Genomic DNA, 15,220 nt, shown 5'->3' on the forward strand with positions numbered 1-15,220 from the left:
CTCAGAGAGGTTAAGTGCCATGTCCTGGGTCACACAGCATGGGTCATGATAGAGAAGGATCATGACTCCAGGTTCACCCCACTTAAGACACAGACCTAGGCCCAGCTCGCCGAGGTAAACTGGACTGTGAGTGAACACTGGGATTGAGACGGGGGTCTTTTCTAGCTCCAGCTTCAACAGTCCTGGGCGAGCTTGTCACTGTGCGTGCTGTGGAAGCAGAGGGGTCGCTGCTCAGATCAAGGAAAGCAGGACCCCAGAGGGCCTTGGCACTGGGCAGACCTCACTCAGGCCGGTAGGTTAGGTTGGTTGAGGGGATAGTGAACGGGATGGCAGAGAACCCACAGAGAGAGAAACCACAGAAGACGAAAAAGGGATCTTCAGTCCGGGGAGGAGAAAACCACCAGCCCCGTGAAGGAGGTTGTGACTTGTTCTGTGTTGTTCCGGAGAACAGAGCCAATGGATTTGGGGTCAAAAGAAGAGCGTTAATAATAATAATGGCAAAAACAATTTCTGTGACCATAGTAAGTGTCTGCTCTGTGGCAGGTGTGGTGCCGGCACACGTGTTATGTGTGTCTTCAGGCGAGGAGACAAGAGCCTGGTGGGCCTGGGTGCTAGGGTGACCACAGCAGAAGTGTTCGGTAGTGGATTTATTACATATAATCTTCTTGACTCTATTAGTTAATTTAATATGTACACATATATCTTTAATCCTCCCAATTTCCTGAGAATTAGGATGTCTCCGCTCCCTACTTCCAAGGAGAGGAGACTAGAAAGCTGAAGTCATTTACCCAGAGTCCCTGTGCTCATTTATGATGGAGCTGATGTTCAGACCCGGGTCTGTCTGACTCCAAACTTTGGACCTTCAGCCTCTGTGTTTCTCTCTTCTGCCTGCTGCGTAACTAGTGCTCAGTGAAGGGTGACTGTAAGATCATTAACTTTCTCACCATTCGCCCTGTCTCACGATGCAACAGGTTTCCTCTTGGTACCATGACCGCCTCGTCTCTAGAAGTGCACACAGAGACTGAATTGCCACCAGCAAGGGTGTTGTGTGGGATAGGAGGTGGGGGGTCTCCATTACTGAGCCCCCAACCAGCCATGCAGAATTAGCTGTTTTCCTAGAGACCTGGGTGCACAGTTAGGCCATTGTGTCCCGGGAGGGCCCAGCCCTGAGATTCCATTCATTTCTAGTGGGACCTAGAGGGCCGGGCAGACTCTGACTCCTCCCCACCTGCCCCAATGTGTGTTCTGCTTGCTGCTTTCCCACTGGTGTATTGGTTGCTCTCAAACTCCTGACATTTCAGTAGTCTAGTTATAACTCTGCTTCCACTGGCAATGGAGTGGTTTGACAGGCAGAATTTGCTTCCCACTCCCACTGTGTGCGCACACACGCATGCACACGTGCGTGCGCGCGCACACACACACACACACACACAGGGCAAGAGCTGTGTGACGTGCAACTGTTCACCTCATCTCTCAGAGCCTGTTTCTTGGTCTATAAAATGAAGGGGCTAGGCTGACTGACTTTAAAGTCACTCCTGGCTTCAGGATTCTGCCCCACTCTGGGGCACCTGTCCTGATGGAGCGGCACACGTCTGAGTAAAGGGCTTGTGGCACCTGACACCCAGTGAGAGCGAGTCTCCAGTGTCAGAAGTTGGGCTGTGCCATTTGGCCTCCAGGCATCTGGCTGCCAAGCCCGTGTGGACCCTCCTTGCCAGCAGGCCTGTGGAAAGCATAGTGGCAGAGTTGACCTGTCTCTCTTCCCTGGGGTCCCAAGGTAGCCAGGGGACCTGACCAGATACCAGAGACCTTTCTAGCAACCTCTGGAGAGTTTTGGTTTTATTTATTAGCCACTATCCTCCGTCTCCTGCCCCAAGGAAAGTGCTGACCCTTGGCTCTGCAGCCGCCCAGGGAAACAGGTAAACATGGAGCCCACTCTCTGTCCCTGTCAGACGTGACCTCATTTAACCATCCCCCATCTTCCTGCACCGTGAGGGAGAGACCAGGAGTTTACGAAAGACAGCAAGAGTTTTCCAAGTTTTCCAAATCACAGCAGCTTGAAAAGGGGGGAAAAAAGGATAGTAACCTTTCATTCTCTTAATTGCATAGTGGTAATAAGCATTATTGACTTGGCATGGTTGCTAATTACAACAGTCCTGCCTTTTAAGCATGGGACAGAGTGGTGTCTGTGATCCTTACAGCAACCCTGCGAGATAGAGGTTACATCCTCTTTCCAGATGGGAACGCCGAGGTTAGAATGGTGAGGTTGTCCTCCTGTGCTCGCACAGGCAGCCAGTCGCTGAAGCAACACCCCAGCCCCATATCTGAAGCCCGGATGTAAGTGAGTAGCCACACCGTAGAGAGAAGGTTTGTGAATGTGTCTCTTACCTCATAATTCTCTGTGAACTCAGTTTCCAGAAAACACATGCAATCAGGGTTGCTCCTAGAGCTGGTAGCAGTGGAACCATTCAAGTTCAGGCCAGGACTCTGGTGCACCAGAAACAAGCATCATTACGTGATGAAGGTGGGAATATATTCACTACAGGAAGGGCACTGGCTGGGAGCGTGGTGGGAGAGGGGGAATGGTCGTTGTTGTTTCAAATTCATATGAATCTAAAACAAGGAGAAGTACAGTGACTTCCCAAATGCTCAAATGTTTAACTGTACTTGTGAATCCCAGCCAGCCTCAGAAGAGGAGCTGTTGGTTGGGTGGCGTGTTAGATCCGAGGGTAGACCCTGAGGGTTTGGGAGTTCTGTTTGTAGTTGAGATCAGACAACCCAGGAGTTTCTCAGGAGGGAATGGAACCGGATGGGGTTGGGGGAGGGATGGTTGGGCCAGGGGAAGAGTTGGTCAGTGCCCGGCCCTGGGCGGCTACCTTTCACCCTGCCTGGCCACATGCAATGGGGACCCTGGGCTAGAGGCACAAGGCAGTGTAGATAAGGGTCCTGCTCCCCCTAAGCTCACCCCAGTAAATGTGTCCATTGTGTGCAAACATGTACGTTCCCTGCGGTTATGTGTGCCCCCCTTGTCCACACCCCCTGTCCAAGCGGGGGGCCTCCAGGCAGGTTTATTTTTCTTGGCCACACTTTCGTCTCTCCAGTCGCCAGGAAGGTTCCAGGCCCTCACTGGTCATGGTTTCTGACATCCAGCCCTTCTTCCTCCAACGGTTTCCTCTCTGTGCACCTCAGGAACTGGTTTCTTCCCTCCTGGACTCCCCCGTCTGCCACCCCCTTTCTTCCTAACTAACTCTCTTGCTTACGGGAATTTCTTCCAGACCGCTCCATCTGCTCCCCCAACTCAGATCCTGCCTCTCTGCTCTCCAGCTCCCCCCGCCCCCAGCTTTTCCTAAACTGCCTGCTTGCTCACTGGGCAAACAGTTCTTGAGACCGGCTGCATGCCAGACCCTGGGCCTGCCCCAGGACTCCAGGGATGAACTGGAGGTGGTCCCAGTTGGGCGGGGCGGGGTGGGGGGGGAGACCAGACAGGATCATCACAGAGAACTGCAGGGCCGGGCGTCGCCACAGAGCCTGGTACAGGGCTCCCAGAGGAGCCTTGGTTCCTTCAGCCCTGCCGGGGACCACCTGGGACCTGCATGACCCAAGTGGCAGTACAGTTTAGGAAGCCTGGCACGTCACTTAGCAACTGGCTCCACCCTCTTCCCTCCCTGAACCCTGGAGCAGGGCCTGCGGGAATGAATGGGGAGGAAGGGCCCGTGCTGGGGAGGCCCCAGCTAGCAGAGCTGGGCCAGCACTTTCCCTTGGAAGGTTACTGGCTCGGAGGGTCATCCTGGGCTAAGTCTAACTAAAAATACCACGCTTCCTGAAGGGATTACCTGGGCCCCCCTTCCCCTGCCTGCTCCCTTCCCCAGCGGGGCTGATCCTTCTTTTGGAGCCCCATGTTCTTTCTGACCTCTGTCCCTCCACCAGATGCCATCCTTGACCCCATCTCACCAGCTCCCTTCGCGCCAGCGGCGACTACCGCGGTGGGAGGGGAAGAAGAGCTCATCAAGTCCGCAGTCTGACTGAAGGGCCCTTGCGGCCCCAGATGTTAGGACAGGGAGACCCTTGTCTCCCTGCCGCCTCCTCCTTCCCGGAGCCTCCTCTCTCCCACCAGCTGGAGCAAGCCCAGACTTGCCACATAATCAGTACTCGGAGGAGGACACTGTCGGCTCTATCCCTGGAGTAGGGGCCTGGGGATGGAGCTTGGTAACCGAGTGTGGAAAGAGAGCTTGGGGACTGTCGAAGGTATAAATAGGGCCGTCTCCTGGCTTGGGTGGACCGACTGTCCTGGGAAATCTCTGGTTCCCTTGGCTGGCCTCAGACTTGGTGTCACTTCCCAGTGACTCAGTTGTACCAGTCCCCAGAGCCGCAATAAGGACCTCTTGAGGTAGGATATCAAGAGACAAAGGGACTGCCCGGCTTCTCTCTCATGCAGACCTTTCCCCTGCGTCCCCCGCCTGCCCACAGCTGCTCTCAGCCGGGATTCCTCCAGCGGATTCCCACCCCATTCACTGGGCGTTCACCAGCTCCATCTTCAACTCGGCAGACACTTGCTGAAAACCTGCACAGGCCAGCATGCTATCAGGCCATGGGGTGTTTAGCAGAATGCAGTCAGGGCCGGTTGTTGTTCTGTAGGTTCTTGAGAATCACCTCTTGGGCATCGTCATTCTGAATTAAGCAGGGGAGGCAGGTGGTAGTAGTGTGCACACATGCACGGGCTCAGAGAGGCACACTAGCTTCAAGTAAACTGCGAAGGACTTCTGCTGTTCACTCCCACTCATTGCAGTGCCCTCCCTTGCGCGTGGGATCGCCAGACACCTTTCATTATGGAGACCAATCCCCAGCGTCCACCACCCTTCTCCTCCGCCAGCCCAGACACTGCGGCCTCCTGCTCTTCTCCCTCTTTCCTCTCCAGGTCAGCTCTCAGCAGCAACTTCAGGGGGCAGCCATTGAACTCACCTATGCTAAGGCGTGGATGAGCCATTCCACATCTGTTGGCTGTGTTTACAAGTGGAGTTCTTCTGTCAGAATCACGTACATAGCCCAGCCTGTTCCCTGTGATTCTGGTTCAGTGGGTCCGCTGGAGTGGGTGGGCGCTGGCATCTGCCTTTCTAACCTGCAGCTCAGGAGATCCTAGCACAGGTGGTATGTTAGACAACCCTTTGAGACTCCAGCTTTGCCGCTGTACTCAGAAACCTACATTCTCTGCTCACAGATCTCTCTTGCTGTTTCCCGTCTACCATAATCACAGAAACCTGCTGTTTTCATGGGCCTTTTGTACTTCCCCAGGCAAGTGTGGACCTTGACTACAGAATGATCTCTTGCTGTGTTTTTGTTTGTTTGTTTTTAAAGATTTTTATTTATTTATTTGACAGAGAGGGACACAACGAGAGAGGGAACACAAGCAGGGGGAATGGGAGAGGGAGAAGCTGGCTTAAGCAGGGAGCCCAACATGGGGCTTGATCCCAGGACTCTGGGATCATGACCTGAGCTGAAGGCAGGTGCTTAATGACTGAGCCACCCAGGCGCCCCTCTTGTTGTGTTTTAAGTCTATCTTCTGTCAACTTCCTTAAGGATAAGGACCATTTGTTTTACTTTTTGACCTAGAGCATATTTAGGACAGGTAGAGACATAAGTAGAAGCTACTAGATGCTCCTGCTGTAGAAACCAGCAGTGCCTGCAGAGCTGCCCAGAGCTCTCAGCAACTGAAATCCCAGAGGCTGTGACCCTTGGGCTTTGTGGCTCACCAGCCCCCCACAAAGCCCCTTACTCTCAGCTCCCCAAACTCTTCCTTACTTTCCTGTGGCTGCTGTAGAACTGAACTTTATGTACCCTTTTTCTTTGTTAACAACTCCCGTTGTATTATTCTTCTTGCTGAAGTCATAAATGCCTGTTGTAGAAAACTTGGAAAATATAATCCAAAAAAAAAATTTTTTTTTTTTCGCCAGTAACTGCCAATCGGCTATAACCACTGTTACCATTTTGGTGTAAATCCTTCCATTCTTTTTTTTTTTTTTTTTTTAAGATTTTATTTATTTATTTGACAGAGAACACAAGTAGGCAGAGAGGCAGGCAGAGAGAGAGGAGGAAGCAGGCTCCCTGCTGAGCAGAGAGCCCGATGCGGGACTCGATCCCAGGACCCTGAGATCATGACCTGAGCCGAAGGCAGCGGCTTAACCCACTGAGCCACCCATTCTTTTTAATATATGTAATTTCACATACTTTTTTAGAAACAGAAGCTGGAGCACAGAGCACTTGCTGTTCTGTAACCTTTTTTCACTGTTTTGGGGCCGTTTCTCCACATTAGTCAGCTTACAGAGGCTGCCACGGACGCACAGATTTTATTTAGCCTTTCTCCTGCTGGCGTACATTTAGTTTGTTTCTGGCTTTCCCTGTTTAAAACCGTGTCGAGTTAAACAGCTTCATAGATGAACCCTCGCCATATACTTGCGATTATTTTCTTCACATACATTCTTAGAAACCAAATGTCTGAGCCAAAAAGATGCACATTTTTGGGTTTTTTGGTACCATACCGAATGCCCTCCCGGAAGTTTGTACCAATTTGTGTAACATATGAGAGTGTTCACACCCTTTCTACTGCCCAGTGTTTTTGACTCAACTAACTATAAAACATCGTGTTTTTTTTTTTTTTTTTAAGTAACTGAAACTTAAAATATTCATCAATTTCCTTTTATGTTTGGATTAAAACCTTCCTTTTCTGTTTTCGTCTGTACCTTTGCCTAAATTATTCACCTCAGAGTGTAGGGATCCAGATATTTTGGCATGTCTCTTACACAGGCTTGTCCTGGGCGGGGAGAATTTTGCTGGGTATCGTTCAGCTGGAGGGAGCCAGCACCTGGCCCGGAGGTGCTGCGGCTGCCCCCTGCTGGCTGCCAGGTGCCATGACGTCTGCAAAGGCAACTATTGGCTCCTGCAGCCTTTTCCTTACTTCTGTTCCCACCACCACCCCCCCACTCCATTCTAATATTTTCTAGTGTTTGCTGTCTGAGAGGACCAGCATACAGGAAAAGGAATTTTTACACCATTGTATCCTGGGTGACTGCAGATGCTGTTAATACTTAAAGATGCACACTTGCATTGTGTCCCATCTGTGGGTGGGTCTCTGATAGCTGGAAAGCATTCTGCGGTGCACATGCAGGGGAGGGGACTCTGAAAGCCAGGTATGTGAGCAAAGCACCCTTCAGGTGATGGGGCTATTTTTATCTTATGGAGACAGTGAGAGCCACGTGTACCTGGTTATACGTAGGTATCCTCAGTGGTCAGGAACAGAGCCAAACCCAATCTGATGGGTGGGGGGTTGGGGGGATCTGAGCAGGAACAGCAGATATCCAGATATCCTGAAACCTAGTCTCTTTGTTCTTTAGGAAGCCTCTTTCTTAAATCCGGATGCTCTCGATTTCAAAAGTACTGACCAGCTTTCTCAATTCCCAGCGGGTTACAAGCCTGTTAGGGGGCCTGACCTCTGCCCATAGGAGCCACAGGTAGACCGGAACCAGTAAGAAGTGACATGTGGGCAAGAGGAAGGAGACAGGAAAACTACAGAAATCAGCTCAAGAAGTTAAAAAGACGATCAGGTCACCGAGTGGAGGGGCAAAAACCCTGTATCACCCAGAGGTCCTTGAGGGTGTCGCTGCATGTCTGTGAACCCCGGTTGATCAGAGTTCTTGCTGAAGGACCAGAGAAATCATGAAGCAGAGCTATTTTTTTGATCCATGCAAAAACACAAACTTTCACAAAAAACATTTGGACAAAACTATAATCTTCTGTCTCTCCAACGTATCCTTATTCTTCTACACTTTTAAGCCCTTGATTGATCAGTTGATCTCGTTTTGATGTTTGTGGCTGGTGTGAGAGAGGGATTCTGTTACATGTTTTCCTTATAGGAGAAACTATAGCCCTAACACCATGTATCAGTAGTCCATTAAGAAAAATCTCCTGTGTTTCTTATTTACTGATCACACAGAATACTTCTGGTGCCAGTTGGATGGGTGTTTTTCCCACACCAAGCAATTCTCCAATTTTCTCCGGACACCAGCTGGTATCCTACAATCCTGTTCAATTCTGACACTACCTGGAGTGAGTGCAGACCCCTACATGTTAAGGGCTCACCCACCAAGACTGCCCCCAGCTTCCAGTTTCAAGTAGTGAGTGGGTCCCCAGGTTACCCACAACTTATGTCCGAGTTGGCTTCAAATCAGAGGTTCCCATGACCCTCTCCTTGGGTTCAATAGTTTGGTAAAGCAGCTCAATAGAGCCCAGGAAAACAGTTTACTTACTACCGCTGATTTATTTTATTACCGAGGATTTATTTATTAAAGGATACAAATGAATAGCCAGATGTAGAGATACATGGGCGGGGGGGAGGTCTGGAAGTGTCCTGAGTGCAAGAGCTTTCATCCTGGACTTGGGGTGCACCACCCTTCTGAACATGCATATGTTTACCAACCTGGAAGCTCTCTAAACCCATACTTTTCGGATTTTTGCAGAGGCTTCATCACATAGCTCTGACCCGCTATTAACTCAATTTACATCCCCTCTCCCCTCACCAGAGAATGGGGGACAGGGCTGAAAGTTCCAAGCTTAGCATAGAGCCCACCAAGAGCCACTTCATTAGAACAAAAGACACTTGTATCACCCAGGAAATTCCAATGGATTTAGGAGCTCTGTATCAGACATTCCTATCACTCAGGAAATTATAAGGGCTTTACCAGAAACCAGGGGCAGAGACACACATATATATATATCTCACATCCACCTTCTGCAATGTTCCTTCTCATTTTAATTACATTTCCGTATATGCTTGGTCTATTTCTGGGCTCTCTGTTCTGTCCCATTGGCCCATTTGTCTGTCCCTGTTCCACTACCACACTCACCAGAGCTTTATAGTTTGTGTAGGTAATGGTAGTGCAGGCTCTCCCACCTCATTCTACTCGAGGAGTGGCTTTGTCCTTCCGCACAAGCTTTAGAATCGGCTTCTCAGGTTCCTGCTAGGGGCAGGGGGAAGCTTCCTAGTTAGGAATCTTAGTGGAATTGCATTAAATTTATAGGACAGTTTAGAAAATGAACATTTCTATGATCTCTTTGAATATTGTTTCATCCTCATTCTTCCTGTTGTATCTTCTGGAGATTCTGACTTAAAACTTCAGACCCTTTAAATGTCAGTTATGTTTTTCATTTCTAGAAGTCCCATATGGTTCTTTTAACCTCTGCTTGGTCATTCTCTATAATCTCTTTTTGCCTGTTCATATCGTTAAGATTTGTTTCTTTCTTTCTTTTCTTTTCTTTTTCTTTTTTTTTTTTTTTTAAAGATTTTATTTATTTATTTGACTGAGAGGGAGACAGCGAGAGAGGGAACACAAGCCGGGCGGGGTGGGAGTGAAGAGGGAAAAGCAGGCTTCCCGTCGAGCAGGGAGCCCGATGCAGGGCTCGATCTCGGAACCCTGGGATCATGACCTGAGCTGAAGACAGAGGCTTAATGACCGAGCCACCCAGGCACCCCAGGACTCACTTATTTCTTAAACTTGGTATTTCATAATCTGGTCCGATAAATCCCCTATCTGAAATCTTTGTCAGTCTGATCCTTCCGACTGCTGTTTTTGCTGGCTCTGGCTCCTACTGCCTTGTTGCCTTGTATGTTGTGATTTTTTTTAAAAAAGGAGAAACCAAAAACTATGACCTTATCATTTATTTTCTTTGGAACTTTATCCTGGGAATTCTTTGAGGCCTGGTTTAAAGTTGTTTTCCCACAAAGAGGATTTGCATTTCTTTCTGCTAACCCAGCAGCTCTTTAAATTAGATGTCTGGCTTTGAGAGTTTTCTGGCCTGCTCACGCAGACCTGTAGGAGGGCCGTCTGTGGATTCAGTCTGAGCTGAGGTGGAATCTTCATGCTGTCACTTACTGTGTGACCTCGGGCAAGTCATTTGATCTCTCTGCCTGTCCCAGCATCTGTGAAAAAGCTATAAACACCTAGTGCCTTAGGCTGTTGCAAAGCTGAAGTAGGGGAGATTGGGTCATATACAGAAATACAAGGCTTGCCGGGGGTTCTTCCACACGGTGGGTAGGCTGGTAGGCAGTGGGTGTTGTTGTGTTCCCCTGAGGAGCCTCCTCTCCTGCCCCAGCTGGACCAGGCGACTGGTTGGCAGACCCCAGCTTGGGTCCTGCCCCTTGCCCGGAGGATCGGAGTCTGAGTGGAAGCCACCGGCTTTAAATCTTCCTCCTGTGGATTATTCTGCCTTCGGCTCTGAGAGGTCTGAGCCTCCTGGAGCCTTTGAGAGATGCTTCTGCCCTCAGTCTCCACTTGTCTTGGAAGTCACTTGGGGCCAGGTAACAAGAAAAATGACATTGAACAGAATTGTTTTCCGCTTCAGATGCTGCAGGGATGTTTTGGTCGGTTGGTTATGGTTTTTTTCAAAAAATGTGTTTTGTAACTACATGGTAGGTACAAAAATAATCATTGTTCATCATGGGAATGTACATTGACATAATATAAGTATAAAATGAAGTTGTATATTGGCATGAAAAAAATGTGAAGTCCTTTCTGTAACAAGGACTAAAAAAAAAAAATAAATGTAACAGTATCAGCTCCACTGGGGCACCTGGGTGGTTCAGTCAGTGAAGCATCGAACCCATGATTCTGGCCCAGGTCCTCATCTCAGGGTCCTGAGAGGAGCCCTGCTTTGGGCTTCGAGCTCAGCTGGGTGTCTGCCTGGGAGTCTCTCTCCCTCTTTCCCTCTCAACTCCCCAACCCTCCTCAGGCATGCGCACTCACTCTCTGACCTCTCTCTCTCAAATAAATAAGTCTGGTTTTTTTTTTTTTAAGATTTTATTATTTTATTTATTTATTTATTTGACAGACACAGCGAGAGAGAGAAAACAGGCAGGGGGAGCAGGAGAGGGAGAAGCAGGCTTCCCGCTGAGCAGGGAGCCTGATATGGGTCTCAGTGCCAGGCCCCTGGGATCATGACCTGAGCTCAAGGCAGTCGCTTAACCAACTGAGCCACCCAGGCGCCCCCAAATAAATAAGTCTTTTTAAAAAAACTTAATATGGACTCAACTATATTGAGAGAAATGGGGAAAAGGAAATATGTTCAGGTGTCAGCGGTGGTTATTTCTGAATAGACGGATTCTGGAGTCATTTCTTCCCCGGTGGCAGCATGGCACAGACAGCAGTGAGAGGGTGGCCTCAGCACTCAAAGTCTTGTGTGAAATCCGTACTCGTGTGGCCTCAGGCACATGACAGGCTCTAATGGTCACAGCCGGCCCATCTGCCGGGCTTTGTGGACAAGAGGAGCAGCGGGTTTGAAGCGCCCGGCCTGCCCCACCAACGGCCGCCCTTATTCTCCCACAGGGACATTCTTGCCGGGTCTTTAAGGATACGGCGCGTGTACTCCTTTATAATCAAAGGAGGAGGCGATACATGCTCTGCTGACAAAAACTGTTTACGTCTCCCGGTTGGGTGTGTGGAGTTTCCAGACTAATCCCCTGATGCTGCTGGAAAGGGTCTTGAGGCCCGAAGAATACTTGGGAGCCACTGCTGGGGAGGGCAGAGGTGGGAGGGTGCTGGCAGGGCAGGTGGGGGGAGAGACTGCAGGTGCAGCCTGGCCTCAGAGGTGCTCAGCCTGTCCCTTCCGTCCGGCGCAGGGCGCAACGAGCCCCTGAAGAAGGAGCGGCTGAAGTGGAAGAGCGACTACCCCATGACCGACGGGCAGCTGCGGAGCAAACGGGATGAGTTCTGGGACACGGCACCCGCCTTCGAGGGCCGCAAGGAGATCTGGGATGCCCTCAAGGCCGCCGCCTATGCAGCCGAGGCCAACGACCATGAGTTGGCCCAGGCCATCCTGGACGGAGCCAGCATCACCCTGCCTCACGGTGAGCGGGCGGGGCCGGGCTTTGTCCCCACCAGGCTGGGGACCGCCAGGCCGCTTTGGGTGGAAGGGAGCCTGCAGCCGGCCCCACACTGGGAGTTTTCAATCCAAGCTGCTCGGTGGCCAGGGTGGCCCTTTGCTTGCTAATTCATGCAACCCTCACTGAGTATGTGCCAGGAGCTGGGACAAACCAAAGGGAGACGCAGTCCCCGCTTGTCTACTGAAGGCATAGAAAGGCACCAGCCAACCTCAAAGCAGCGTGAGGAGAGCAAGCTAGAGTTGCCCGGGGTACTCTGGGATCACAGAGCATCTGAGAACCCTTCTGTTGAGGGTTAGTACGGGCTGGGCACTGAGCTAGAAGCTTCTGCTGTAGTATCTCATTTAAGTTTATAACAGCCTTATGCGGTCAAGTATGGGAAGTGGAGGGTCACGGTGGAACTGTAGAGTCACAGACCTGGGTTTTAACAAATGTCTCTGCTTTTGGTAGTGCGCCCCTGACAGGGAGCTTCTCGATTTTAGTCTCAGGAACTTGCAGCTGTAAAGCGGAGATATGCACCTCACAGGATGGTTGTTAGGACTCAGCAAGATATGCAGAACCACCTTTAGTCCAGTCCTGGAACTGAGTAGGTGCTCAGTACACAACAAATATATTACTGTGTGCAATACCTAGTATAGGAAGTCCCCTGGGGCCCACCAGAGTAGAAGCTATGGAGAGTAGGGCCCGTGCCTTCTCACTTACCCTGGTAACCCCAGCACCCAGCATGTAGCTCAGGAAAGAGTTGTCGAATGAAAAAATGGAAAGTTACATAATTCACCAGCATTGAACAGTACCTGCAGTACCTGGCAGAGCCAAGATGCCGGCCCCATGTGTTTCTGATTCCACCTTGAACTCCTCCCAGCTGTCTGTCCCAGAGAGACCTGACTGTAGGTTGGTTTCGGGGACTGTGGGATGGCCATAACAGGTGTATTGGTTTGCTCAGGCTGCTCTAACAAAATACCACAGATAGGGTACCTTATTACCCAACTGAGATTTCTTTCTCATAGTTCTGGAGGCCGGGAAGCCCAGGATCTAGGTGCCAGCTGATTTGGTTTTCGGTGAGGGCTATCTTCATGGCTTATCAATGGCCGCCTGCTTGCTACGTCCTCCCATACATACTGGGAAAGCATGGCCCAGTGTCTCTTAGAAAGACACTAATCCTGTTGGATTGGTGCCCCACCCAGATGACCTCCTTACCCGCCCTGACTCGCGTATGCGCCCCTCTCTTCCCATGGCCAAGACAGAAACTGTGGGGCTCTACGAGCAGACCCTGACCACCCCGCTTCTCACGCAGGCACCCTCTGTGAATGCTACGACGAGCTGGGCAATCGCTACCAGCTGCCCGTCTACTGCCTGTCGCCGCCCGTGAACCTGCTGCTGGAGCACACTGAGGAGGAGAGCCTGGAGCCGCCCGAGCCCACGCCCGGGGTGCGCCGCGAGTTCCCGCTGAAGGTGCGCCTCTCCACGGGCAAGGACGTGAGGCTCAACGCCAGCCTGCCCGACACGGTGGGGCAGCTGAAGAGGCAGCTGCACAGCCTGGAGGGCATCGAGCCATCCTGGCAGCGGTGGTTCTTCTCCGGGAAGCTGCTCACAGACCGCACGCGACTCCAGGAAACCAAGATCCAGAAAGATTTTGTCATCCAGGTCATCATCAACCAGCCCCCGCCGCCCCAGGACTGAGGAGCCCGCGGACCCCTGGGAAGAGAGGCCATGGAGGCCTCTGCGGGGCTAAGAGGACTCCCGGCGGAGCGCTGGGTCCCCCCACCCTGCTGCTGCCTCCGAGGCCTGTCACTTTCTTCAGGGGCGCCGCCTGCCATGTGGCTGCTGGGCAAGCCATGAAGGGACCCTGCCTCCCGGGGGGCCCGGGAGCCACGAGGGCCCCGCACCCAGGAAGCAGTGCTGCCACACACAGGCTTTGCCAGCCTTGTTGGAGAAAAGGCAGACGGGGGCACTCCACCCTGCCTCTCTCCCGCAGCAGGTTCGAGCCACGAGGGGCCAGCCCGGAGGCCCCTAGAGCCCAGATCTGTTGTCTGGTGCTGCCGGCTGTGCTCACTCCGGTTTTCTGCTCAGGGTCTGAAGCAGCTGCTGTCCCCTTCCCCTGCCCCTACTCCCTGACTCTGCCCTGGGCCCAGTGCCACTCCTCTGGAGGGGAGGAGATGGCTTGTGAGCCCCAGGGGCAGGGAGCCTGAGGCCGGCCTCTGCCTCTCCCTGCCCCCAGCACAATTGGCAGAGGTGGAGGGGGCGGGCGGCCAGATGGCTGTTCTATTGTGGCAGGGGTCTACATGGGGCCATCTCCTGGCTGTAACCCAAGCGGTGGGGGGTCTGCAGCCCGGCCATGGCCCACAACAGGTCCCTGTGTACAGACATATCTGCATATTTATCAATAAAGCCTTTTGCTCCTACCTTCTCTCTTGCCTAGCTTTGACTTTGGGCTCCCTGGCTGCTCTGTGGAGCCCCAGAACCAGTTCTGGTGTGGGAGTGGGTCGCAGCCGAGAGGAGAGAGCCTTGAATTCCTAGTGTTCCAGGCCCTGTGTTGGTTCTCAGGAAAAACACTTAATCTCTGAGCCCACTTGGTTTTCCTTAATGTGGAGACAATGCCACTTGCCCTGCCTCTTCCTCAGTTGCCGGGAGGATTAAATGGGGTAACAGACACGAGCGCACTTTGAAAGCAGAGGCAACATACCAGGAAGGTGGTATTTAGTAACCTGCCGGGTCTGTTCCTGGAAGCGAGAGGGTCCTGCCCAGGCCCTCAGGACTGAGGTATGCACCCCAATCCTGGAGATGCCACCCTGCACCCTCAGGGATGTGAAAGCAAAATCTTGGACACATTTAGATTGCGAGCATGTGTCCCTTAGCAGCGAGGGGACCAGAGAGGAAAAGGAGCCAGTGCCTACCCTTCCTGTGGGGAAGTGTGCACATCACCCAAAGGGCACCTCTTTTAGCTAAGGGCGAGCTGCATGAGCAGTACAGAATTGCCGAACTGTGGCGTCTGTGTGCACGATGGCCCAGGGCTCACTCCCGGAGTTCTAGGTATGGAGCAAATTCAGGTCTGCTTTTTCTCCATTGAGAGTATTTTCCTTCTCAGCGAGCATGGCCAGACCCCGGTCAGGGTGGCCTGACAAGGCAGGATGATCAGAAGGGGCTGGTTGTCACCAAGGCTCGGGACTGCACTCTGGCCCTTTTAGGGTGGCTTCCTGACACCCTTCCTGAAGCAAGACCTTTTAAGTTTTGCAGAGGCCTGGTGAGACAGAGGGTCAAGGTTTTGTCAGAGGCTAATGGACCAGCAGGCACATACAGCAA

At 51.8% G+C, this 15,220-nt stretch overlaps 1 protein-coding gene across 2 annotated transcripts in view; it reads left to right on the forward strand.

Moving 5' to 3' along the window:
* UBTD1 (ubiquitin domain containing 1) overlaps nt 1–14,327 on the forward strand; it is a 53,095-nt gene extending 38,768 nt beyond the window's left edge. The window contains exons 1-3 of one of the 2 annotated variants that reach the window (XM_032312492.1): nt 4,952–5,286; nt 11,660–11,887; nt 13,215–14,327. In XM_032312492.1, the coding sequence (XP_032168383.1) occupies nt 5,145–5,286; nt 11,660–11,887; nt 13,215–13,600 (756 nt within the window). In that variant the 5' untranslated portion in view covers nt 4,952–5,144 and the 3' untranslated portion in view covers nt 13,601–14,327. Of the gene's footprint in view, nt 1–4,951; nt 5,287–11,659; nt 11,888–13,214 lie in introns of those variants that run through there. The other variant, XM_032312493.1, reaches the window with a different exon arrangement.
* The last annotated feature ends 893 nt before the right edge of the window (nt 14,328–15,220 follow it).

This window comes from Mustela erminea, chromosome 14 (genome assembly GCF_009829155.1).
Source record: "Mustela erminea isolate mMusErm1 chromosome 14, mMusErm1.Pri, whole genome shotgun sequence".
Classification (NCBI taxonomy): Eukaryota; Metazoa; Chordata; class Mammalia; order Carnivora; family Mustelidae; genus Mustela; species Mustela erminea.